At 35.3% G+C, this 27,973-nt stretch overlaps 1 protein-coding gene across 1 annotated transcript in view; it reads left to right on the plus strand.

Moving 5' to 3' along the window:
• Window positions 1-27,973, plus strand: part of CFAP54 (cilia and flagella associated protein 54) — a 102,878-nt gene that overhangs the window by 21,239 nt on the left and 53,666 nt on the right. Inside the window, exons 14-30 of the mRNA XM_069003915.1 lie at window positions 28-162; window positions 1,183-1,330; window positions 3,088-3,143; window positions 4,110-4,238; window positions 5,496-5,643; window positions 6,475-6,552; window positions 6,636-6,757; window positions 10,805-10,978; window positions 13,253-13,345; window positions 16,125-16,310; window positions 17,258-17,400; window positions 19,425-19,572; window positions 20,543-20,698; window positions 21,977-22,099; window positions 24,106-24,240; window positions 24,678-24,774; window positions 27,710-27,799. Coding sequence (XP_068860016.1) covers window positions 28-162; window positions 1,183-1,330; window positions 3,088-3,143; window positions 4,110-4,238; window positions 5,496-5,643; window positions 6,475-6,552; window positions 6,636-6,757; window positions 10,805-10,978; window positions 13,253-13,345; window positions 16,125-16,310; window positions 17,258-17,400; window positions 19,425-19,572; window positions 20,543-20,698; window positions 21,977-22,099; window positions 24,106-24,240; window positions 24,678-24,774; window positions 27,710-27,799 — 2,161 coding nt within the window. The remainder of the gene's footprint in view (window positions 1-27; window positions 163-1,182; window positions 1,331-3,087; window positions 3,144-4,109; window positions 4,239-5,495; window positions 5,644-6,474; window positions 6,553-6,635; window positions 6,758-10,804; window positions 10,979-13,252; window positions 13,346-16,124; window positions 16,311-17,257; window positions 17,401-19,424; window positions 19,573-20,542; window positions 20,699-21,976; window positions 22,100-24,105; window positions 24,241-24,677; window positions 24,775-27,709; window positions 27,800-27,973) is intronic.

The following is a 27,973-nucleotide window of genomic DNA, read 5'->3' on the forward strand; positions in this document are numbered from 1 at the left end:
CACATTTGTATTGTTTTTTCTTTCCAGAATGTCCATCCTGACAAAGAAATACTTGTTGATGTAGTAATGTGTTTGTGGCAGAAGTGTAAAATGGAACTTCAGCAAATCCAAGCGAGTGGAAGTGACTGCTTAGAATATATCCACAAACACGAAGCTTACCAAGTAGTCCTTTATTATAATGTATTTTTCTTAATGTGAATGCAGTCTGTTATAGAAAAGCCAGTAAAATACTGGTATCCAGTCTAAGTACCTTTTCTTATGGTAAAATGCAGATAAATCTTCTTCACCAAAAATATGACTTGCATATACACTCTGAACACACTGTGCTCACATGTGCCAGTATCAAAATATCTCTTAGTTTTTTTGCAGTAAAGTAACCCACACTCTGCCAGTGGGCCATGGTGGTAAGAAGCTAAATTAGTGAAAACATTTGGGCATGATGTAAGAATTCGGGGTGTTGTGGCAGAAAATATAAATTTTTTGATATTTCAAGAAAGTTCCCTAGATCAGTTGAGCAAAGTGGCAAAAACCTTACAGCTGAAGACAAGGGAGGTGGGAGTCAATAGTGTTTGGCCCACTGGATAGAGTCACAGCCTTACCTTGAATTTATCCTGTGAGTGAGAGGCTCTTGGTGAAATGGGCTCTCTGGGCTACCAGTTGATGCTAACCAAACAGTTTCTGGAGGAGTTATTTTTGTGACCCTATAAAGTAAAATTGTTCAGAGGTTCCCCAAAAGGTAGTGTATGGTTATTTTCCTCTGTATGTACAACAGTAGGATTTGGGTCTCTTTTATTCTAAGTGGGAAGATATGGAGATAAATGAGAGGCATGTAATCAAATCTACTGGAAGGGTTACTGCTCTAGAGTAAGGTGTGAAAGTTATGGCTGTAGAACATTCATAAACCCTTGCAAAAGGAATGCAGGAATAATAATATTCTAAAATAAAAAAAGTCTGATGTCTGAAGAAACAGGAGCTATGGAGCAGTGTAAATTCAGCATCTTAGTCTGGTGACATTCAAAAAAAGAAGCCAGATCCAGGAAAGGAGTTGTGTGCATGCTTGTGAATATTTTTAAAAAATTTTGAGTGCAAAACCCTGTCTACCTCCATAATATATTAATGTCTTCCAAAAATTTGATTTAGCTCTGTCTTAGTTCTTTATCTTTCTCATTCTCCCATTTTTAGTGGGTTCATATACTCTGGATAATAAATGAAATAATGGAGAAGAGCAACATAGCAGACACTAATGTAATGTTTACAGAGATAACATTATGTCTAGCTGCAATACTGGAAAATGTAGCTGATTCTACAAGTGAATCTAAGGAAAAAGAAGGTAAAGCTTTCAAGAAAAAAAGAGTGTTATTTCAAGAATGACTTTCAAGATTGGAACTTTTCTGAGCTGAAAAGTGACAAACATTTAGCTTCAAAAATGTTGTAAAGAGATTGTTAAGGGTAGGACAGTGTTTTTTGCACAAAATTTAATCTATAATTGGAGCTAGTGAAACCTGTTTTTCCAAGGATTTATGATTTCTTTCCTTCCATTTCCAGTTCTGCTGGAGTAACCCCATTTTGAATTACATCTCTTATTACTCTCTCTCCTGATATGTCTTCTACATGTCTCTTAGCCCCTTTGGAGTAGCCTCGGATCACTGATATGTTCTTTGAATATGGCCTAGATGGAAGGTAGTACAAGCTGTGGCTCATTTGGAGCATTCAAATGCTGGTTGATTAGTTGCAGGCCAAACAAAAGGGGAAAATATTGAGGTCACACTGAAGGTTTTGCATTTATTGGGTCATCAGTTTGGTTTTCTTCTCTACATAGTCTTGATTTTTGTATAGTAATTCAATTGTTTTTGAAGCTGAACTTGGCTGACATTATTGCGATGTGCTATCACAATCACATTAAACATATTTCCTTCCTAAACCTGACTAATGCTGTAAAATATGAATATTTAGACATACTTTTAAAAGTTCCCTGTTGTGTATTTTGGAATATGAATCATAACTCTCATAAATGTTTTACAGCAACTAGAGAGTAAGTGTTAAGAATCTTTTTAGAACATGTCTAGAAACAGAAATTATAATAGTTTTACACTTTCAGAAGTAAAAAAATCTTGGGAAATTACTATTTGTTATTAGGTATTGAGTAGGTATTGTTTTTGGTGGTGCTATGAAAATCATAATGTTCTCAGGGAGACTAAATGAATCCTCGTTGTGGCACCCCTTCTTTTTCATTCAGTTTAGGTATGTCTTTTTGGAGGAAAAAATGCTGAATAGATAGGAGCCATAGGTCAAAACAGGCGGACAGTCAAAGATATGCTTGTGCTGAAAAGAGCCTATTTACTGAATGAATATTGAATGAATTCTCCTATAAGAGGAAGAGATGGTGAACAAGTAAAAAGAAACATGCAAAAGTGGCACAAGGAGTGACTAGAAGGTTTTTCCTCTGAAAGGGCAAAATATAATTTATTTCAGCAAAGAAATTAAATTAGAGGGTTGTAACCAAGAACTAAAAACTTGCTTTCTCGTTTTGAAAAGGAAAACATAAGTTTGGATGCATTCTTCATAAATGAAAGTAATTTAAACAATCAAAGCACACTTTAAAAGGGTGATAATACCACTTCAAGAAATATTAAAATGGAATAGTATCTGTCATAAAAATATGACCTCCTATACTTAAAAATCCTTCTATAAGTGAAATTAATGCTAAACCTACTGTGAATTAGATAATAATAGATTTGAGTTGATTTCAAAAGGGAGAATTGATATGAATGCTACAAAAATATGAGGAACTACAAAATGAGTCTTAGTTTCATTAGCCTGGATATAATGCGGCTGTGAAATATAGGGTACCTTTAAAGTACAATATTATTGGATAATCATATCCTGTATTAGTGTAACTGTACATACATTGCTGTGTGTCTAAGCCCTGGAAAGCTTTTCAAGAAACAATAGCATTACCTCTCACAGTCAAACACTGAGAATGGAATTATTGCCAGACTTCAAAATTAGTAGTAGAGCTGATCAAATGGTACTAAAATTTTTTGGGTTTATTTAATTTTCACATCTGCTTTTCTTCCTATTGAAAAGGAAGAAGTGCCTCTCTTTTGCAAGATGAAACCTGTGATATGCCTGAAATACTGATGGTAATGTCCAATTTATCTTCATTGATACATTGATTTTGAATAGAAAAAGAATTGCTTGAAGCTTTTAATACAATTTTGTATTAGTTTTACAAAGATGAAATGTTTCATACAATCTTGCTAGTGCAGAGGAAAAAAACAAAGATTTTTTTTTGAATGAAATAAAATTTGAAAATTTTACCTGATTCTTTTTTATCCATCTTTTTTATGGAAGAGATTGTATTTGAAACTTTTTTTACAGCATGAGCACAGTAATTTCCACTGTATGCCTTTTTTTTAATGCCAATCTGTAGTACTAGCCTTAAATTGCTTAATAGCACATTCTATTAAGATGGTAGAAATTTTAGTCCTTGCTTCATTTAGGAAAGTATTTTGGGTTGTGTTTTTGATTCCTTCTTTTTGTAAGGATCATGTAGAATAGATGAAACATCCTGAGTGTCCTTGCTTTGTTCAGCACTTTGCAGAATTGTCCAATCAAATGACTTACTAAAGCATGTTAAGGACGAATGATATGCATTAGCCTGAGGGTTGAGGAGTGTTGTCAGTGATATGTCTTAAGGCTTACACACATGGAAAAGGTTTAGTCTAGTGACAATCTACTTAAAGGTGGTGTTTTCTGAAGAAACAGTGTTTTCTTAGTAGTATTTAATGGAATACTGAAAAACTGCTTGTGAAAAATACTATGTTTTCTACTTAATTCTCTAAGTTCAGATTCATTCTGCTGTAAGCTAACTCTGAGTAATTGGGTTAGGGTTTTTTTTTTGGAGCTGAAGGAAAAAGAGTCCTACTTGAAATTTAAAATATTGATATTTGTATATTAAAGTATGGGAAGTAGTGCCTGTGTAAAGATTATCTGATAATTTTAAACTTCAACAGCTAAAAAGAAAAGCACATTACTTTTGATAGTCTATATTACAGTTTTTAATGCTGTTATCTAATAAAACGTGTTTATATGGGTTTTCATTTCAGAAAACTCCTACAGAACAATTACAAATTGCTTATGAAAGTCTTGAAAAAGCAATTAATGACATGAACACATTTCGGTTAATGACCCTTTCACGAGATGGAAAGTCGATATTTGACAACTGCTCTAGAAAGGTAAAGTTTACAAAAAGCTACACTGCAACAAAATCTATCAGTAATATATTGTATTTTGGTGACATATACCTCGTATTTTCTTCGTACGTAGAAATCTCAGCACTATCAAATGTACCTCACCTTCCTGGCCCATGTAAGAAGAGAATAGAAAAAATATATCTCTGTGTACCAGTGTTGTGGTTTAACCCCAGCTGGCAACTGAGCCCCACACATCTGCTCACCCAGTCCCTCACAGTGTCCTGGGGGAAGGGTAAAAGCCAGAAAACTTGTGGATTGAGATAAAGACAGTTTAATAGGGAAAGCAGAAGCTGCACGCAGGCAAAGCAAAACAAGGAATTAATTCACCACTTCCCATGGGCAGGCAGGTGTTCAGCCAACTCCAGGAGTCCCCATCACATGTAGTGGTGACTTGGGAAGACAAATGCCATCACTCGAACATCCACCCTTTCCTCCTTCCCCCAGATTTATATACTGACCATGATGTTGTATGGGCTGGAATATCCTTTTGGTCAGTGGGATCAGCTGCCCTGGTTGTGGCTCCTCCCAACGTCTTGTGCCTCTCAACCTCCTCTCTGGTGGGGTGGTGTGAGGAGGAGGAAAGGCCTTAATGCTGTGTGAGCACTGCTCATCAGTAATGAAAATATCCCTGACATTATCAACACTATTTCCAGCACAAATCCAAAACACTGCTCCATACCAGCTACTATGAAGAAAACTAACTCTGGCAAAGCCAAAGCCAGAAAAAGTTGAAATAGCATTTTTCTCTTTCAATGTAAACTGTGAACTCATTTAGATTTTCTTCAACATTTTTTTTTGAAAAAATTCTAATGTATAGATTTCATGCATAGAATAAGAGCAGAAATCCTGTTCATATTTATTGCTTGCAACTGTTCATTATTAAAATAAATTTTTGCTGTTGATGTGAGTTCAGATTTTCTAAATATTATCATTCTATATCAATATGATATTTGTTTTGTGGACTGGTAACACAGTAAAACATGTTTTGTAGTTTTGTCTTTATTATTGATCCAGTTTTCTATTGATTCTCAGATTTTGTCTATTTTTCTTTGTCCATTATCCATGCTTTCTCTGTTTGGTCTCTCTCCTTCTTTCCATGCTTTCTTGGTTGACTGCATATTACACAAATAAGAAATTTCAGTGCTTGTCAGTTTACTGAAATAATATCAATATCGAAAAATGCAGTAAGCTAAGTAGTAAAAGTTTGTATTTGCTTAATTGCCACTTCCTACTTATTAGGTGGACTCAAATGATCAGAATTTGAATTCTGTTTTGAGATGTAGTGATGATAAAACAGGAACAGATAATGGTTTTGTAACAGATTTACACTTGGAGCTCATTCAGGCCCAACATCGAGTAGCTGTGAAACTTCTTAAAATTACACAAGGTAGGTAGTAAAGATAAATAATCTTCATAACTTGATTAGAGTCTTTTTGTTAGTATATTCTGTAGTACTAAGGAGTAAAGGACTATCTGTTTTCTGAAGAGGAGCTGATGCTGGGCAGTTTGTACGCCACATATAGACGGAAATAATGTTCTGAATTTGCAGAGTTTAGATTTACAGGATACTAGTCTCCAACCTCTACTCAACCAATGGGAGTTAAATTTTGCTGCAACTAACAGACATAATTCCTAGGCAATTCATTGTTGTCTTTAGGTATAATATTAACTTTTATAGTGCCTTTATAATATTTCTTTTACAGTAAAGAAAAATTGGGGGATGTTCTGCAGATTTATTTTTTTCTGTAATGCTAGTTTTCTCTCTAGAGAATAACTTGAATATTTTATTCCATGCTCTTGGTAATTTGAACTTCTGCTCCTGTGAAGTTGTCTCTATATCTTTCCAGCCAGCAGATACCCTACTCTTGCCAAATGGCCTCTGAAAAAACTCAGCTTTTTCTCTCATTCTTAGTGTTGTTTTGTTTTTTTAAAATGAGAAGTTAGTATTAGTTTGACACTACAGAGCTGCACTATGCCCTGCTCCTTATGATCAAACAAAACCTCTCTTTTTCTGTGATGTTAATTGAACTACTAAAGATGTTAAGAGCAGGACAGTGGAATATTCTTGTGGCATGATCTGTACAAGAAATTCTACTTGAACCAAAGAAAAGAACGCGAGATGGAGCAGAGCTTTACTGTAAAACTACATATTAACCTCTCACACTCAATTTTTTGCAATAGCACTATCAAAATAACTCAGTATTTCCTTTCTACACAGGTGCTCAAGTTGTTGACAGAAGTCTTAAGTCTAGTAAATTTCAGGAGAAGAATATTGGAGATTTCCAATATTTATCAGGTAAGGCTTATTAATTAAGATTATAGAAGTATAATAAATTATTGTCACTGTTTTACAAATGTCTTAAAATATCTGTTTTATAGAAGAACTTATAATGAAAAAAATTAAAAGGAATAAGCTATCCAGAGCAATCTTTTTGATGCAAAAGGCTGCACAGAAGTTCCCTGAAGAGTTAACTGCTACTTCCCAAAAGCAGCTACTGGAGGTAATGAGAAAAATCTTATGATAGAAATTCTTTGTTGTTAGCACAGTTTTTCATGTTCTGTGTAATTAAGACAGGGAATACTAGTTCTTATAAAAACAAGAAAAATGGAAGGAACTTGAGGGTCATTGTGTGTTTTTAACTTCTATTGTCAATTTTTTTCCTGAGAAATTTCATTATGATGAAAGAATAAAGTGACCTTAAAGCAAGGAAGGAGCATATCCCCAAATTTTGTGCATACGTGAAAACTGCAGGAAACCTGAGAGAAGATAAGATCTTTCCTTCTACACTTAATCACCTAGACTTTGCAGTTATGAACCTATACCTTGCCAAAATGTCATTCAGGTTTCCTTATTGTAATCTTCAACATTGTTCTTCTTCCAAGATCTCTAAGTTTTCTTAAAATACTTCGGCTGGTGATGATGACATGGAATTTATTTTATTCTTTCTGAATAAACAGTTTAGATACTGGGATTTTGTAATTTATTGGCGCTAGAAGTAGATTCTTCCTGGGCTCATTTCAGTCTCTTGAAATCAATGAGAGTGTTTCCACTGACCTTTGTGCCAGCATCTGTCCATGAAAATTGCCTGCTGAAAATTTTTGAATAATAAAAGTTTTAACAGGGTTTAAATTTTTTTTATAGCCTGTACAACAGATAACAGAATCTGCAATTTTCACTATATAATATATAAAAGAGTATTTTAAACAAGAAGTTACTAGAAAGTGTTTTTCTTTTAAGTACCACAAATTTGGAAGCATGATAATTAATACATACATTTATTACATCAGAAGAATGCAAAAACTGGATCAGAAAAGTCATACATTAAAAATCTCTCTCATATATTTGTAAAATATATATTATTTATGAATATCATAAATATATCAGATGTTGTGATATGGTATGAAATTTGGAACTGTAGTCACCAATGAAGACTTACAAGAAGTTACCAAGAAATGTGTGGTTATCCCAAAGAATCATTTACTAAGCTCTTACACTGACCTTCAATACATTTTGCTTCTGGGCACTTTTCACCAAGAAAGATGTAGGTAAAAAAATATATCTGCAGCTAGTTGCCAGAAAATATCAGAATTCACTTTGTTTGGACAAACTTAGCATGATCTCTTTTGATATTTGTTTTATGATGAAATATTTAATTATATGCTCAATAATTTTCCTGCTTGAGGTGAATGGTGCTCACTTAATAAACAGCAAATCCATGCTTTTATTTTCATGCTTTTGCTTTTTTTATTGTAGAGTTCTATATAGAATTACTTGCATCTTCTGGTCTTTTCTACTGTAATCAGCACAATAGGCTACAAATCTGTTCTTATTGTGTAGCAAAATTTGAAGCAGTTAATTTTATTTTGAGATGCATACAAATAACCATTTCTTATGCAGTAAACAACTGCGTAGGTATGGAAGCTTTTGAATATATGTGTATACTCAATTATCTCAAACTGCTTAACGAGCATTGTGCAGCCTTCCATTTTTATTATTTCTTTCACAGCTGTTTAATTCTTCCTTTTCTTCCTTCCTTTCCTATATGTCTAGTTGGACATATAAGTCTTTACAGAATTGGATGCACTGGTAGTTCTCCTTGTCCATTTGGAAAATTGAATTAATGCGATTAAGTTAATACCATGGTGCAAGTCTGTGACAACAGAGGCAGGGATAACGTGTTTTATTTCAGGTCAAGCATTTGGGGTTTTTATGGTGACATTTGGCTTCTTCAACCAAGAAGATTACTTGTAAGATTACTTGTTGGGGAGGATGAAAGTTTGGTAAGAAAGTTTCACAGGTATGTAGGCTTGGCAGAAAGATCTCTGAATGTAGAAACTGAGGATGAGATAGAAATGAAAGCAAGTTTTGATATAGAGTAGAAGATGTTTTGCTGAAACACTGACCACTGAATAACTGAGAAGGCAAAGGTTGGAGATGAGTTGGAAGGAGATTTTTATGAATAGGACAAAAGTATGTGACGACAAACAAAGACGTTTTTCACCAAGTAAGTAAGTCTCAGGAAGAGCATAAGTAAATAGAAAACATGTCTTTACCAAAAAGAGAGCTATCACAGGCAAACAAGAAATGTTGATGTAGGAAGAAGAAACGAGGTCTGAGAATTTTCCATTGTAAACTTAAATTGTAATTTACTTACTCTTGTGATTGGATAATAATGACTATAATATGATGATGGTAGTAGTTATGATAGGCTATAGGCAAATGTAAAGGTATTGTGTAGGGTGCTTATTGGGTGTTATGTATTAAGATACTCAGCAAAGAAAAGTATAAAATGCTTTGTAACTTGAACAGAAAGTGGCTTCAGGTATGCCTACAGCTGGAGCTGGCAGCTGTAGGGCTGGCTCTGGATACCCACTCCCTGAAATGCTGTAACTTCACCTATGCAATAAACAGCTTTCAAGAGAGCTGCCTGAAGTCCAGACATCCTTTGTGAACCTTTCTCCTATAATTACTCTTGTTCATCTTGCAACTCTGCCGCATTTATTATCTTCCAAGTTCTACAATTACTGAAGTACAGGTCATGCAGTACCACTCAGTCACAACACTATCTTTACTCAACCTGGGAGCATTTCTGCCCTTGCATTAATCAGAAATATGTCCTCAGACAAGAATGAGTCCATGATTGTTCTAATTAAAAATTGTATCATAGGACAGCTTATCACAAAGAAGTATATTTTTAAAGGAAGCAATGAAGCTTCAAACTACTGATTGCAAAAGTTGAATGATTGTGTGATGAAAGAGTCACTCTGTATCTTGTTCTTTATCTTATATCCTTCCTTTAATATGTCCCACTAGGGTGGATGTAACCCTAGTCTAAAGGGGGAGACAGTGGGGAGGAGTGGTAGGGCTGTGAAAATGATTAGCTAAGCAAAAGGCTCTGTTAAATCTTAGCTCTCTGTTTCATTCATTTGACCATAAATCTGTAATTTTTTAATAATTTTTGAATGTGAGCGTCCAGGCTTACTCAATCTGTGATCTGACCTGCTGTGGTATAGTCTTCTAAATGTATGAGGACAGAAACAAGGAACTGTTAAGGTGCAAGATTTTAGGACTGTCACTGAATTACCAATATCTTGGAGGGTTTTTTTCAGTTTGTCTTCCAGACTCAGCTCAGCCTAAATCCTTAGTCCAGTGCAGGGTACTAAAAGGCTTCAAATAAAATTTCTAGTTCTAGGAATATATAATTTCTTGTCTCTACAAAAAACTGTAATCCTTGTTCATCTCTGGGAGTTGGCCTTTTTGGCTTTGGTATGCACTGAACAGCTGCCACAAGTCAAGATACAGAAGTACTAAGTTCTTAATATTAGATTTCCAAGTTAAATTTCTCTTGAAGTGACAATGAAATCAAAGTGAAGAAACCAACCAATTTGCTATTCAGTCAAGTAAGAAAATAGTGTACCCTTGATCTCCAGCCAAATGGCCACATAATCACTGTGTGCAGGGGGTTCCCACATCTTTGCAAGACTAATAGACTGTCGGTCAGCTTTCAGCTGCCTACAGCTAACAAAGTGAAAAATGGCTTAGCCCTACTTTTTCTGGACCCACATTCTCCTCCTTTTCCTTAATTTCTAGACTTTATTTTTTCCCTCTGTTTCTGAAGTACAAAAAATCAGTCTAACTGCTTCCATAGCTCCTTCAGAAATTCCACAGATTAGGTTTCCAGCTCTCTCCTAAATAGGAGTTGATATCTTTTTTGTTTCTTGTTGGAGTTAATCACTGGCTGGCACTAATTGCTTACCAACATTATTTGTGATCACTCTCTTTTTTCCTACAGGTTCTTCCAAAACTGGGTATGCCTCTTTCATAGGCAACCCGGCATTCTCTAATTGTGAAATTAATCTGCATATGTAATCTTACACAAAATACTGTTCATCCTGATTTAGGATGTAGGATAATATGAAAAGCTGCTGAAAGTTTTCTACATAGCAGTGAAATTTTCTATGACAATTTGAAAATAATTTTTAAATTTTAAATCTGTCTGATTGTTGTATTTTAATAGTTTCCCCTTTTGTTTTCATTTCAATCATAGGAAGCACTAACTTTAATTGAGAAAGTTGAAGCTGAACAAAGTGCATTGTATCGCAGTCTCAAAGAGGCTATGGGCAGCAGGAAAAAAAGCAGGACTCCTCCTCCTCCTCTGTTACTTTCTAGATCACATTGCTCCATGACATTTAAACCAGCCCCCTTCGATCCAGATATTCAGGTAATGTTTTTCATGATGACTGCATAAGAAATAACTAAACAATACACAAGAGAAAAACTTGTTTCAGCACATTTTTCGCTGTTCCTGAGAAGATTATGTTATTCTGACTTAATTAAGTGTCCCTTTTTTTCCTCTATGAGTCAGTTTTCCTCTGTGACTCACTGTTTTGATCTTCACATTTGCATAAAACTTTCTTAATCTCATGCATCATGTTCCTTGGTGCTTCTGTTCTCCAGTACTTATTTATTCCACTTATCAAAAGCTCGTCTTCTGTCTTAGGGGTTGACATACTCCTAGTTACCCTCTGAAGAGATGCAAGACTTGCATCATATGATGCAAGAAAGTAGCACACTGAAGTCTCTGTTAAAGGAATGTTGAAGTGACATAGTTCAGGTGGAAATAATCCACTTTCTGTTGAACTTGTAGAGTCACAGAACTGTGTGGATCATAGAGGATATTAGAAGAGGTCTCTTGTCCAACCTTCTGCTCGAAGTAGGCTCGACTACGAGATTAGATGAGTTTGCTCAGAGCTTTATGCAGTCAGTTCTGAAAACTTCCAAGAATGGAGACAGCTTCTCTGGAAACTGTTCCAACAGGGCAACATGTTCCTAGGAAACCTTTTTTTGTTATGTACAGTTGGAATGTCCCTTGCTTCAATTTAGGTCTATGGCTTGTCCTCCTCCTACCATGCACTACTGTGTAAAGTAAATGGCATCTACTCCTCTCCCTTCCTCTGCTAATCAAGTAATTTTATCACAGAGGCCAGTCATGGTGTTCAGCCCTCATTTGCCCTTGGTAAATCCATTCTGACTGTTTCAAATTGCCTTATTCTCTTTCCCTTGTCCAGAAAGGATTCAAGTAGGCTGAAGTATGAAAATTACACTAGCTGCAGCTTTCTTGAGAGAGAAGCTTCTGTATTTTGCAAGCTTCTTCAAAATAATCTTGTGTATAAACATGGTAGAAACTCAAATCTTATTAATAGAGCTAAGAATGTTTGTGTGAACAGTTGTTTCAGAACCAGCAGTTTTATTGCAGTTTTTTAGTGAATTTCAAATAAATTAAGTAGGGAAAATTTTATTCTTTTTATCCTGACTGAATATAAAATAAAATAAAAAAAAATCTTTAAAATTTGGTGGTTTTGTTTTGGTAAGTGTTCAAACTTCATTTCTTTGATACATTTTGTTTGATTCATTTTAAGAGTGAATGCAGCATTTTGGGCCGCTAGATGGCGAAATATGATTATTATTCTTTTAATTTGAGCCCAGCTAGTCTAGAAGAATTTTTTTCTGAAATTACACATAGCTATTGAGCAGACAGAGAGGGTTTTTTTTTTTTATGTAGAAGTTATTAACTGAATACTTAGGATTTAGTTATTTTCTTAGGATAAATTTATGCCTAGGATTTAATTAGACATATATGGTTCTTGTACTAGGAAGAAATCTGATGTTTTCAGATCTTAAGGCTCATTTGCTGAAAATAATCTCCTCAATTTCAATAACACTTCGTGAAAAACAGTCAACAGGGGAGCACCAACAAATGTAATCATTTAGACTTCTGTAAGGCCTTTGATATGGTCCTACATGACATCCTGATCCCCAGATTGAAGAGACATGGATTTGATGGATGAATAGCCATTCTGTGGGTAAGGAATTGGCTGGATGGACACAGCCAGAGTTGTAGTCCATGGTTCTATGTCCAGGTAGTGAATGGTGATGAGTGGGGTCCCTCAGAGCTCAGTCTTAGGACTGGTGCTCTTCAATACCTTCATTGATGACACAGACAGTGAGATGGAGTGCAGCCTCAGCAGGGCTGATGACAGGAAGCTGAGCTCTGCAGTTGACACAACAGAAGGAAGGGATGTCATACCTGCATTTCTTTTGCCTGATTTTAAGGATCTGTCCTCAAGTAGTTTGCTGAATCAGAACCTGATGCCACCTTTAGAAGAATACTATTGCAAGGATCAAATAATGGATCTAGATGACTTTAAATCTATGACCTATAGAGTTTGTGCTTTGGGATAGCTTTGAGGAATAGGTAACTCAAGGTGGGGTTAGGATAATGGAGAATCATCTGGTTTTATTGCTGCTGTAGTATATCTAGTTCTCCAGCTAAATAAATTAATTGATAATTTTAGTGCAGTTAGACTAGGCTTTTTTATAACTAATCTGAGTTTTTTTGCAGAGACTGTTTTCACAAAATTTTTACATTCTACATTAGGCAAAACTTGGAAATAATACTGTGCGTCAACTAATTTTGTTCTCATTTTCTTCAAAGGTTTCATGGTACTGTATTTTGGGCTCTGTAGCAGGAGGAAGTAATACAAAAGTAAGGTTAAATAGCAATAAACTTCAAAATTCAGGAGAAGAGGTAAGACAGAGGTAAAACTTGTTTAGGTAATTCTCTCTTCCTCTAAAAAAACCCAGCTCTCTAAATCTTTCTATCTGACATATTTTTATAAATAATGTAGCTGGCTAAGCCTTTGACAAAATCTTCTATCTTTACACCAGAAAACTTCTAGGAATCTTTTTGAATAATAAATTAAATTACTCAATAGCTTCAAGTTAAAAAAATCTGTCTCTTGTTATAACTATGTTTTTTTGGGTGATATCTAAGAAATGCAAAAGTGAAAGAAAGCATATGAAATATTTTTAGAGTGTGCTCCAGACACTACTCTTTCCAGGAATTCAAAAAAAGAGAAATTATAAACAGATTATTATTCATTTTCTTCTTAATTGTGTAATTTCTATCAGCTATTTCTTCTAAACAAGACATTGCCTTACTTAATTCTGGCAGCATGATAATATAACTCTTTCAATAACCTTCACATTCAGACACAGTTTATTTCTAAGTTCATGCTCTTTCCCTTTCATGTTGTGAACATGTGGTGTTGGGAAATAGAATTATTGGGATCAATAAAAGAACTGTGCAAGCAATAGGCCTGGAAGCTTTAGGCTTGTGTGTGAGAAAACTTTCCATGGGAAAGTATCTGTGTGAAGGATAACAAGCAGAGCTGGGAAAAAAGAGGGAGTCTTGAGATGGTCCAGCTGTACTATTTGGGAGTGAACGAGGGAGATAGACACTGACTCCTTTATGGAAGCTTGCCAATGTAAGTCCAATTATGTAGAAATAGAAATGTGTTTTGATAAGCTTTAAGCCACTTAGGAGTTAACAAGCTGGTATACTATATAAGTGCCTTTGGACTGCTAATAAATCGGAGTTTTGCGGAGTTTGCTCTATCAACCATATTGGCTGGTTTGTTTCACTCTCTCCCCCCGCTGGGGGCCTGGGCTCCTCGTCCTGCTAAGCTTCTAACAATGTGGTGAATCATCCCACACATCTTTAATTACTGATGACTGAGCATGTTGACTGTGTTGGTACTCTTACGTTATTTATTCATTAAAATTTGACGTTTAATTTTTTGATTTTTTTTTTTGTTTGGTTGATTGGTTTGGTTCGGTTTTGAATTTTTAGGTAGGTTTTATTTTTTCCTTTGGATCACATTCTGATGTTTCTGCACAGACTGAGAAGGTTCTGGTTTTCATTCACTTATGCCTGCTACTGCATTGTCCTGCTGAATGACAGCAATGAATCATCCAAATACTGGGCATTTTGATTTAAGAAAGGAGCAAGAAAGTTTCAGCATGTCCTCTTCAGCAGACTTTTCTGTAGTCTAACACCTCATTGATCAACTCAGTGATCATATTTATACCTGGAAATCTGCATGAGGAGCTCTGTTCTTTGCAGGGCAGGTCTCTGTTGTGCTTTGTGACAGAAGAATGATCTTAACCTTTTTTGCCTGATGTTGCAAGCTTTCCTGGCTTTGTAAGCAAGCCCTGTACTAACACAGATAGACTTGTCTTTGGTGATGGAGAGGGAATCTTCCCCTTTGCACATGTTCCCCTGGCTCCTCCCCTTAAAGGAAAGTGTATGAAAAGAGAAGGTACTGGCAGTAGAGACTTTGATGTTATTATTGATACTCTGATCATCAAATCCAGAAAATCAAGCAATCCTGTGATGTTCTGTGAGCTAGTTTCAGTATACCATCCTGTACTTGGTGAATTAAGGGTTTGACAGGTGACTTTTACCCCACTGCCAGATTTTTTTTTTCTCTGAATTTGCTGCAGTCCATCCAAGCCACTGACCGTCTTAGCTCTGACAGGCACTGGAGACATACAGACCTGAGGTTAACCATATGCCTCTGGAATGGAACTGCTCTTTGCTTTAGGATCTGCATTTGCAAAATACTGATCTGCAGACAAATTCTCTATCTGCTGACTCCAAGAAAAAAATTTAGAATTCTTGGGGATTGAATGATCTATCAACTTATCATAAAAGGATGTTGCAGACTGTTGTACACTTACTTCTGGTCTGCTGGTTCAGCCCCAGCATCTGAAGGGATTTCTGTTGTTCAGAGGTCTCCTTATGAAGGCCAGACTGTGTTTGAATAAGAGCATTGTGTTGATGCTGTGTTATGATCTCGAGTCTCATGTTATCCTTCCATCACTGGGACTTGTTTCTTTTTTCAAGACCCTTGAAGTCTTCAAATCTTCCTTGTGTAGGTTGTCTTGGTTACAGAGAGGAAGGTGGAAAATCCTCTTAGGAGTGAGCCATGATGTTAAAGTGTAGGTACACAATTACTTGAAGGAAAAATGAAGATCTTGAAAGTATGTTGTTTGCTTCACAAACTCCAAAGTGCTGTTAATAGTGCTGAAAGGACCAGAGATATCTTTGCCCATATCTAGTACAAGAAGGTGGGATGAAGGAGAGCAGTATGGTCTTTCTCTGGAAACACGGCTCAAGGCCAGAATGTATCAGCTCAATGACTGCAAGCTTGAACAATCGCTGTGGGAATGTTCAAATGGACACAAGTCTCTTAGAAAAATGTCAGGTCCTGGTACTTAACAGTTCTCTTAGGTTATGTGCCCTGTATATCCATTAGCAGTCCAGAGAAAATGGATGCTTTTTTTCACTGTTTTCTCATAGTTTTCAAGAATTTAATACAAGAATCTAGTACACTGTTAACCTAGATTGTTCTTTGATTGTATCCAAGACCATTAAATAGTTGTTTAGAAATAAAAGTTTATAATTTGAGATTTGTTTTAGATAGGTACAGTGGGTGTAACTAGAAAAATATTTTTGTTGGTAGATACCAGCAGATGGGAAAACCCTCTTGGAAGTACAAGGCTTAGATGCCAATGAGAAATACGTATTTGCCGTCGCAGCATATTCTTCAGATGGAAAACTTATTGGTGATGCCGTTGGGCAAATGACTAAGCCAATTCTTGCTTATCCACCCCTTTCTGCTACTACTGTTCGAGCATATCTAACTCAGGTAGGGTTAGAGGATAATAATGAACACCTACTTTAATTTGGCTGTAATTACTTGTTTTCAGTGGTTGTTCTAAAACTGCATCTGGTAACAACTTGAGACCTTCTTGCCAAAAGCTTGATAAGCACAAATCATAATTTTAACATAAAAAATAGGGTATCTACATAAATTGATTCTTAATTCGGAAATGTCAGGTTTAGTGGAAGGGACTCTCTCAGCTAGTTTTCTTACCCATCTCTGTTTTTTCAGTCTGCATTTAACTTCTTTCTTCTTTTTTTTGTAATTTTTTTCTTTTTCATTTTTGTGATTGAGACCAAGTACTAGAAATCATCTTACTAGTCATTATAGAATTAAAAGTATTATTGAACTTAACAGGTATTAGTTTTGTAATACCTTGTGAAAGACCACAAAGATTGTCAGATCTTCATCATAATTTTTTGTGTTCTTACTAAAGGATGTTTAAAACAGATTGAGACACAGAGAAAAGTGAAATTGTCTAGCCCTATAGATAGATCATGGGGAACAGTTAGAAGCTTTCCTAAAATATTCCAGTGTAAGATGTATCTGCACGAATTTATGCCTACTTGTTGGCTTAGTTTACATCCCATTATTCAGAGCAGGAGTGCCTTCTGCAGTATTAGCAAAAGTAAAATGAACCTAGAGGAATTTATATGCCTTCAAAAAATGCAGCACAATATTCCACACAGGGCTGTTAGAGCATTGGTCAACAGTCAAGGAAATCCCCTGCTTTCTCTGATGCTAAATCTGAACCACACTAATATTAGTAGAATCCAATTGTTGCTACATCTATTTTATTCAAATATGTCAGAATACTCTTAAGAGAAATTGTAAATTTACATGTTGTGGGGAGTTTTGAAAACTTCTTTATCCTATAATTATATCTGGCTTGGTTATTTGATGAACGTGTCAACTCACTGTTTGTTTTGTAGGTAGCCTATCAGACTGGCAACTTTAGATTGGCCAGAGCAGCATTTTCACCAGTGTGGGATTATTTTGTTTCAAATTTTTCTCCACTGCCTCCCAATGAAGCTGTTATTTCTGCAAGTAGTAATTTGACTATATCTGAAAAAAGGTAATTGGTGAAACACAATTAAAATAATAATTAATTATCTATAATTATTTTCTAATTATAGATGTGCACATTTTATTTAGAAGAGTTCCAAGTTGTGGAATTTTGTTCAGGATTGTGATATCAAAAACGTTCTGAAAAAAATGTTGTGAAATTTGTTATAAAAATATAGTGGTTTATAATTAGCAGAGGATTTTTGTTATTTATGGAACTGCTAACATTTACACACCTAATTCTTTATAATGGCTGTTTTCTTAAGGTAATTGGGAGACGTTCTAAAGTGGGTACTTGTTTTGTGTGATGCATTTTCATATGCAAAATGTATAATATATACTGGGTTCTTGACTTTCCAATTAAGGGGGCAATAGATCTCAGAAACTGTGAAAATTTTGTCAAGAACACCAACCAAAATAGGTAATGCTTGCTAATTTTGTTTTGGGGTGGCTATATAATGTGCCGATAATCTTTGCAGATGCTAAAGGGCTTTAGAGATATTTAAAATTAATTCTTTTATAAAAAAATTTCAGATGTTCAATCATAATATTATGTAAGTTTTTCATAGCCCAGCTAGAAATTTTGTGGTTGCATTTACTGAAATTCAATAGTTCCAGATTTGGAAATACATCAAAACTTAATTTATTCCCAGATAAAAGAAATTTTTATGAAATAATAGACATGAAATATTGTAAGAAAACTAGTTTTAAATGTAAGTCAGCTATTTATGATTTGATAATGAATTAACATCATTGATAATGAATAAAATCATCAACTTCACTGTCTGCCCTTCAAGTGCCACCACGTGTCTGATACTAGGCATACAAATGCACCAAGGTTCTTGATGTTACATGCCATAGCCATAGCAGCACTTGGGATTTACACACAACCTGTGGACTGCATTGATGCCAGCAGACAATCACTACACATCCTGTTTCATGAGTATCCCTGGCCTAGGCAACACCGCAGGAACAGTCATTGTGCTGTTTTTTACATTTGTTTTTTCAGGTTTTTTTTTAACACATCCAGCTCTAGAGATAACATTGAAATGAGTTTATTTTCAGATAAATCAGATGAAGACAGAAAATTTTAAGTAGCTGTGCAACGCAGTTTTGGGATTTTGCTTTTCTGACAGTTATAGCCAAGCCTCTTTTTTTAAATTTTCTTTACAATTAACATGGAAGATTGTCACAGCTGCAATATCAGGCAGTTTCAGTTTTACTGACGAGTAGGTAAGAAATTGTACTCGCTAAAGGCACAGCAGAGGGAGCCTGAAGGAAAGGAAACCTGTGTTTCCAGCCAGAAGCCCTGGTGGTGGTATCTTGGTAATGTCAAGAGTGTGAATGTGTCTATTTGATCTTCCTTCTCGATTTTCAGTCTCTTTCAGGAAATACAATCAAGGGGAAGAAGGAATTTATTTCTTGTACTTCAAAATCATAGGATTTTTCCTGTAACAAAAATATAAAAAAAATACAGCAAGTACAAATGCCCGCCTGTCCCCAGGGAAGAGAAAAAACCGACCAAAAAACATCTTGACAGAAAAGCAGGCAAAAGAAAAGAGATTCTTTTGAGACTTGTAATACAAGACATAAGTTTTGAAAAGGAGTCTGTTAGTAATACTTAGTAATGGACTTCACAACTGCATGTATCATTGTCAGAATACAGAAGAGCAATGCGTAAAAGGAGACAGTGAAAATAAATAAGCTGTAGCACCTGAAGTTTTCAAAGAGTTCAAAATTAGTTTCACTGGATTAGATGATACAAACAAGGAAAAGGTGTCTTAGATTAGTAGAATGTGGACAGCAATTTCAAAAGGAATCTTACTTTTATTTATTATGTTTTTAATTTAGAAATTTTAAGCAATTTTTTCAGTTTTGTATATAAATCTTATTTCCAGAAGAAGCTATAGTAATCCTTTTTGTCCATAATTTTAAAACTAAAAACTTTATTTTATTATAATGCAGTTTCAGGCATGCAAGATCTGAATAATAATGAACATGCTTTTACTGTTCTTTTGCTTTTGTATTTTGTAGGTTAAGTTTTGAAGCTGTATCTCAGACTTCTCCTATTACCTTGCACCTCTTTTTGAGGAATATATTTGCTGTCTCTGACATTAATATCATGGAAGGAACACTCTTCTGTGATTCCATCTGTTCCAATGAGATATTTTATAAGGAGCAAGTATGTGTGATTTAAAATAATATACTGGATTTGATTTTACTTTTTCATCAGCCTTATTTCATCATTGCAAGATAGATGTTGCAATCAACTAGTCCTGTTTCCAGAATTCTCCATTATCTGTGGGTTTTCTTTCTGAAGTGTATCAGAAGCTGTTGATTGTTTACATCCCGCTGGAATGATGGTTCCTGAATCAGTTCTTGCCTAATCCAAAGTCCATTCCTACTGAGGAAGGATTTTTCTTGACTTCAGTGGTGGTAGACTATAATTTAAGAAAGAAGTATAATAATTGTTATTTTTAGCCTACTAAGATGTACTCAAATTTTTAATTTTAAATATTTATGCTATTAAATACATGTACTTTAATTAAGATTTGACTTCTAACAGGGTTTTATGGTTTTAATATACTAATACTTTATTTCAGACGTTTTTATAGTATAATGGCATGTTAAAGAAAAAAAAGCCTCTTTCTCTTTTATTTGGGTAGTCAAGCTTTGCCTCTGGTATTATTGCATTCCTATTCTATTCCTTTCTTTGCTGAAGTACTTGTAAAAAATGTGAGCAGTTGATTACTCAGTGACTTTACTGGATTAACTTGCACTAGCCAGGACTGCAACAGATAACTTGAAGGGAAAGGAAGGAATTATCCTTCCCTTACCTACTCTGAGAGGCTGGCATGTGAAATTTCCACTCCACATAGTTTGAGGTTATTAATCAGACTCAATTTGTAAGTTTTATGGGCAAACTCAGAGGGCACACTTAGATCAAGAGCAATCATTTCTTTTAGAATCAGGAATAATGTGTTTTTTAATATACTTCTAACAGGTGTCAATGTAAATTCATTTTGAAGCTTTTATCTTACTTGCTGCTTATCCTGCTTTTTAAACTGCAATAACATTTGTCTTCTTCCACTCTCAAATGATTTGAAACAACAGAATGCATATTTAAATCAAAATGTGTTTTGCTTTTACAGGTTGCAAGATTATCAGAATGTGAAAGAATGGCTGTGGCAATAGAACTTAGCAACTGGCTGAACGATGCAAGTTACTCCCTGCAGTCTGTTGTACAATGTTACGGCCTCCTCGCCCCACTGATTTATCACAAGATTTTTTTAGTGCCAGTAGTTCAGGTGAGAGCATTTTAAGACAAAGCAGCTGTCAAGTCCTGCAGTTATGGTGATTCAAATTAAACTTATAATAGACAGTTGGAGAGCTAAATATCTAGGCTTCGACTTCTTAACAGCTGATGAAAGAAAAGCCTTTTATAATTTTATGTGTCCCCAATGCATGTAGGTTCGGTGTAAGCTGCACACATTCCGCTCTCAGATACGGAGAGGTAATTGCCGTATCGATTCTTTCTTTAGGGTGATTGATGGTATTTTAAACTGTAGCAGGATCTACTATACAACTTCTACATGAATGTTATTTACAGATGGCAATTTTGAGAAAAGAAAAGCAGCATTTGCCCGTGTTTCTGTGGTTTTGTTTTTTTTTTTTAATTTGGAATGTTTGCTTCATATCCAGTTTTGTTTTCTTCTTAAAGAAAAGAAAGCTATTCGGTGTTTTGATAATGCAGTCTTCAGTTTTCAGGCATGTGCTCCTTTCCAGAAGCAAGCACTCTCTCCTTGAAAACAGAGTACCTGAATCCTCCCCTGCCATTTATGAAGCAGATATGTTTTATAGATTCAGTACGGATACAGTGGAAACATGCAAATTTTTCCCTGTAATTAGGTAGCCTTTTTAGGTGGCAGCAGTAAGAGTGTATTCACTCTGTGAGAAAGCATGAGGTGACTGCACTGCAGGTGAGGCACAGACTTAAAAAAAAAAAAAATCATCTATTTGAATACAGGGATAGCTTCTTGCTTAAGGTGTTGTTGGCTGTGGTGACCTACTACAGGGTCAACTAGCCACTGGAAATGGCTCCTGTTTCAGATTTCTTAATTAAAGTGAAAAATAATTTAGTCACATGTTCTTTTCATGTCTGATAGTCAAAATGGGGGAAAGAAGAATTTTATTTTTACAGCATACTGGAAATATTTTTCTTTAATTTGAAATTCTGACCATCTCAATATATTTTTAAGCAGTCCTCCAGTAGGATTATGTAATCTTGCTGAATTAAACATTCTTGGATTTCATGTTAGTTAAATCAGCAAAAATATCCATCATGTATCTATAATTTAATATCTGGGATTTTATGTGAACATGTCATTTATTCCAAAGAGCTGTGGTTGAAATCTTGACACTGTCAAATTAAACAGAAATTTTTTTACTGGCATTTTTAAAAATCCTATTCATTAGATTTCAAAGTATTTTTGAAGTTCACCATCAAATACAATAGGCTGTACAGAGGTACAAGCTTGTAAGTATGCTCCAGACTCCAAACTTTGTTTTAACCCTTGTATTTACAGATCCTCATTAAATGCTTGGCTGTTCTCCAAGAAATTCCAAGTGCTACTTTGCAAAGGAGACAGGAAGGATGTTATGAGAGTATTCAGCATATGATAGCTTGTATTTCATATCATACAGCAAAGGTATGGTGTGTATTGTTGTGCTTACAGCTTAATTTGAGATATAGCTCTTGTCATTTAGAGAAAAAAAAAAGATTTAGTAAGCTGGCCCTCAGAATATCTTAGAGAACTAGCAATCTTAAATAGTAAAGGCATACAAATATTTATTAGTATCTTTGAATCAGTGCATTTTATATAACAATGACATTTTGACTTTTTAATATTTATTTATTCAGAAAATAGTCTATAACTATTAGTCCATGTCATTAGGTCCATATTTTATGTCATTGTGAGTATTTTTACATTTAAGGTAGTACTATTTCCAATAAGATATGCACGTAATATATAAGTTTAAAAGTTTATTTGTTGCAAATAAGCCATATTTGTAGTTTTAATCAGATTAACGTATCTGTTTTTGTTGCTAATTAGATACAAGAGACCTTATACTGTTTAGTATTGCATGCTGGCAGAAATAGAACACCTTGACTTTCAACCATAATATATATCTGTAGATGACATTTATGATTCAGATACTCAATCTATTTAGTGAGATAAGGAGAAACATGGTACTGGATTTTTTTCCTTGGATTTAGAGACATGCTGCACTTAAATTATTTGCTATCATAAACATGTGATACTGAAAAAGTCAGCTTTCCTCTAGCTTTGAGTACACCTCAGCTAAGAGCTCATACTGAAGCTGAACTGGGGCTAACGGTTGGTTCCCCCTGTGTTGGTGATTCCTCAGTTTGGTCTCTATAGGAGCTCAGTCTCCATGCTCACCTCACAAGAGCAGATCAGTATCAAATAACCCTGAAAATGCTCTGCAAGGCCAGCATGGCTGTGAGGCCAGAAGCCAAGGACAATGCCATTGCTGGCAGAGCAACACCTTGTAGTGAGGTTCAACCAGGCATCCAGATTATCAGGTAAGTTTGTGGTGACGAGGCAGGTCACATTTGAAGCTGGGAAGTCAGTCCACAGGTCAGGATAAGGCCTGGTGAAGTGGCTAGGGTCAGACAGAGCCCAGCAGGCTGGTCCATCATATAGGCTGGGAATAGTCTGAGGTCAAGCTCAGAAGTTGGTCCATGGGCCAGGTGCCCAGTCTAGTGGATCCGTTGTCACACCCAGGCATGGCTTGGACTGAGCTGGAGACCAGCATTCCTGCCGTATAGGAACCAGCAGGGAGTGTGGTCTTAGACTTGAGCTGAGAGGAAGCTCCTGGCCCCACATGCATAGGCCCCTGCTGAATGCTGTTAGGGCCAATAAAACCTATTAGAAACCTTGATTAAGTGTTTGTTGTTGGATTCCTCAGCTAAATGACTACGGCTTATATTGCTGATTTTTTTTCCTTAGAGATAGCATTTCAGCAGGGTAGCATACAGAATAGCAAAGAGAATGAGTGAATTGCAAATGCTTCTCATTAAAGCATCGTATATGGTTTTCTTTTGACTTACAGTCAGGTCATGTACTGTATTTATCCTAAGGTAATCTATACACTTAGGATCACAAAGGCAAAGATCCTAATGTGAAGTTAGCTTGCACATAGTAGAAGCACTTGGGCCTTTAGAGCTCTATCTAAAGAAGATAAAGCCATCTAAAAACATTCGCTACACTGTTAATTTATAAATTTCATAGTTTAAAAATAAATTTCACTACTCCTTTCACTAATACAGATGGGATTTTAAAATGTGCACTTGATACCAGAGAGGTAAATGAGGATCATTTAGTTACCCTTTATATTCTTTGATAGCAGTACTGCCTGAGAACAGGGAGAGTGTCAATCACAGCAATAGATACTTCTGGGTAAATCTTTCTATTCTCTGAGGGACAGGCTAAGCAGAAATAGAAGACATAGATAACGTATCTGCAATTCCAATTATTTTACATGTCTACAGTCCTGGGGTTTTTTTTATTAAAAGAAACTTGCATATTGAGTAATTAATTTATATTTATAATATTCATGCATTTTGACAGTAATGAAATATTGCATGTTATGTAAACCAAAAAATATATAACAGATGATTCTTTAATAGGTACTACATTCATGGAAAGAGTATGAACTTGCTGTAATTATCATTAACTATGGGAAAAAATTGTTGATCTCGCCAACAGTTTCACTCGGCCTGTCAGGAGATGTGAAAACTAAAGAAACACACACTGGCAAAGAGGTAAAAGTAGTTCCTCTGGTTTTCACTTTTCTCTAAATTCTGTATTCTATTATTTTGAAGACTAGATTTATTAATTTTTTTTTTGTTCTAGAATCATAGAGTAGTTTGGGTTAGAAGGGACCTTAAAGATCATCTAGCCCCAACCCCCAGCCTCGGGCAGGGACACCTTCCACTAGACCAGGTTGCTCAGCACCCCATCCAGCCCGGTCTTGAACACCTCCAGAGATGGGAAGTCCCCGTGCTTGACAAAATATGCTGTGCTAAAAAAATCGGGAACATAGTTTTTATTTCATCAGAAAAGAAAAATAATACAATATAGATGAAATGATAAGATACAGATTTAGAAGACTTGGGATCTAAGCTAAATTCCACCATTGAGATGCTGGTTTTAGTTAAGTTAAAGCTAAATTTTTGTAACAAAGTATTCAATATTTCAGAAGTGTTCCTCAAGGTCATCCCATTTAGCTGCAGTGGCAAAAGCAACAGAAAATCTGAGTACTCTTGAAACAAGTCTCCTCAAACTGACAGAACCAGGTAGGTGTACTGTTGAAACAGTTCTTACCATTTTCTATAGAGTTTTCTATGGTTTATTTGTAAAAATACATTTACTGAAGAAGTACTTTTATTTCTTATATCTTCCATGATGAATCAGCCAAAGCAATAATGATCTTGGTAGTGATCACCTGGTAGTGATGTGTCTGTATTCATATTTTTTGTCATTTCCAGTGGAACACTCATTTCTTCTTTCAGAGGAATATTCATTTGTGTACAATTCTGCAAATATATATGTTCTCCCAATCTATTTCAATTTAATTCCATGTTATTTACGCTTGCTTTATCTTCTTAAATCAGAAATGCAGTGGCAAAGACCACTGTCCATTTATAGCTTGTCTTAATACCCTGCCAATGCTAGTAGTAATGGCCACTGCAGGAAATTTTAGTGGCAAAAACTCTCCCTGAAGAAAGTTAAGACAAATTGTCCTTTTTATGAAGGAATTGCATGCATACTAGTATTTAACTACCTTTTAACTCAGGAATGAATATATGAATTCTAAAATATCTTAGAGTCTGGATCAAGCACAAGAATTTTCTGGCTAATAATTCTGCCAAAGTTAGAAGAACTAACAAGTAAGAATTATAAAGAAAATTTGCTTAGAACTTAAACTCAGAGACACTACTGAATTTTTCCCATTATATTTATGTGACATCTTGTACTCCTTGGAGCCTGGGTAGAATTGTAGAATAGTATTGGTTGGAAGGCATTTCTGGAAGGTATTTATTCCAACCCCCTTCTCAAACACGTACAATTAGATCAGGTTGCTCTGAGGCTTATCTGGTCAAGTTTTGAATCTTTCTGAAGAAAGAGATTTTGCAACCTTTAAGGGCAACCTGTTCCAACAGCTGACCACCCTTATGGTTAGAGAGCTTTTCTTTATATGTGTTTGGAATTTTCTGATTGCCAGCTTGTTTCTATTGGCTGTTGTGCTGTCAGTGAGCACAGTCTGCCTCTGCATTCCATACTCCTCCTATTAGATAGGTGTAGATTCCTCTTAGCCTTCTCTTCCCAAGACTGAATAAACCCAGTTTCCTCAGCCTCTTCTTGCTTTGTCATGCACTATAGCTCCTTATCATCTTGGCTGGCCTTCACTTGACTTACTCCACTATGTCAGTGTCTTGTATTACAGTGTCCAAACCCAAACACAGTAATCTAGATGTGGTCTCACGAGTGCTGAATAGAGGAGAATAGTCATGTCCCCTGACCTGCTGGCCATGCTGTTTGTAGAGTAGCCCAGTATGCAACTGGCCTTTGCTGCAAGACCACACCACTCAAGTGCTGGTTATCATCCATCATGTCTGTATATGCATTTGTTCAGAAGAGAAAGCATTCTTGTAAAAAACAGGATAAGGGGTGATGGAAAAAATCCATTAATCTGTGCATTAATCCTTCATTTTTTGCTCACATTGATGCCTACATTCCTGCAGAACAAGTTACATAATGAAAGAATTCTGTAAGTTAATTGAAAATCACATTGATTACTTAATAAAAAGTTAAATTAATGGACTGATCAGTTAGAAAAAAACCCACATTTTCAGTAGCTGGCAAATAATTGGTTGTTAAAGTCTGCTCTGTTGTTGAACTAGCCTATTTGTCAATAAGTTTCAGGATACAAATTGAGAAAAAGCGTTTTGGTGAGGCCATGCAAAACTTGCAGCTGTCCTTAGGAATATCTGTGAATGGTTTAGGGCAATGTGCACACCTGTAGGGCATGCTGTTAAAAATGGTTTTGAAAAAGCCTTGTCATAGGAAATCCTTATAATTGAATCAACACTTAGCATTCCATTGATGATAGTCTACAAGAAAAATGGAAAAGAGCTGAATCTGCTTCTTCCAAAGAAGAGTAAAACAAAGTATTTCACACACAGTACAATTTAAATTCTGAAATTTCAAATATTTTCCCATTTAAACATTTTTGGGACATATTTTTCTTTGTGAAAATGCTTGTTTGGAGCAACATATTTTTGAACTTGTCAAATGGGAGATAATACTAAGAAAGGGTGTCCTAAAAAGAAAAATTTAAGAAGTCTGCTTTTCCTGCTGTCTATTTAATTGGACATTATTTACATTCAACAGACCTAAACTGACTGCTCTCACTAGAGGTTGTAGCTATTGATCCACTATTACAAGTGATTCCAGAGTGCATTTTTAATCTGGCTTTTTTCAGGGTTTTGCTGCATTGATGTTTTTCAACCTCAGGACTTGTCTAAGCACAAAATTTGTAGGTTGTGTTTCTTTATTAAGGAAAAATAACAAGTAGCACATGTAACATGGTTTTGGTGCTCATCAGTTGGTAATGCACTTTTGTTTAACTGCCAGAAGCTTGAATCCAAGTTATTGTCCTATATATTCTATATTCTATTTACATCTGTGTATTCTATATATTATTTACACCTGTATCTATATAAAATATATGATTTATGGAATAGAAATCCATTTATATACATATCTGTATGTAAACATTTAGGTTAAGAAAAAAAAAATTCTCTACCTACTTACATTATCCATATGCAGAATATGAATGCAAGCATTAGTCAATAGCAGTATCATGTGATCAGTTCTTTCTGTATAACCTTAAACACATTTTTTGACATGTTCTTTCTGCACATTCACCTCCACATATGATTTACATGGATCTTTGTTAGACCTTTGATGAACTCCAGACATCCTCCTTATTAGTCTACTAGCTGGAAGTTCATCAGTCACATCTGTAAGCTCTTATTTAAGTTGTACAGCTACTTACATTAGAAGAAAAGAGCAAGCATTTGAATTGCTCTCTGGATGACAGAGATTTAAAAGCAATCGCTGTGCTAGAGAAGGATTTTTTTAATTGTTAGTTACAGTTCCAGGTGGAGTTTCTGTTGTATATTCTCGCTGCTTTTCACAATGGATTTTATTTGGTTTTTGATGTAGGTCCTGGAACACAGCTTACAGGACAGGAATCTCCTTTGTTCCTCTACCCTGTAATTTCATGTTGGACATCAGAGCGTGCTTATCGAGAAGGTAGGGATAATTGATGTTTATATTAATTGTAAAGCTTCTTTACTTCAGAAAGTTGCCAGTAAAGCAATCTCGTTCTTGCTTGGAATAAGCTCTTGGAAATGTTATCTTCATTTGGTTCTCAAATATAAAAAATCAATTGAAACATAGCTTATAAAAAGTTCTCAATATAAACAC

The sequence above is a fragment of the Aphelocoma coerulescens genome, chromosome 1A (assembly GCF_041296385.1).
Source record: "Aphelocoma coerulescens isolate FSJ_1873_10779 chromosome 1A, UR_Acoe_1.0, whole genome shotgun sequence".
Classification (NCBI taxonomy): Eukaryota; Metazoa; Chordata; class Aves; order Passeriformes; family Corvidae; genus Aphelocoma; species Aphelocoma coerulescens.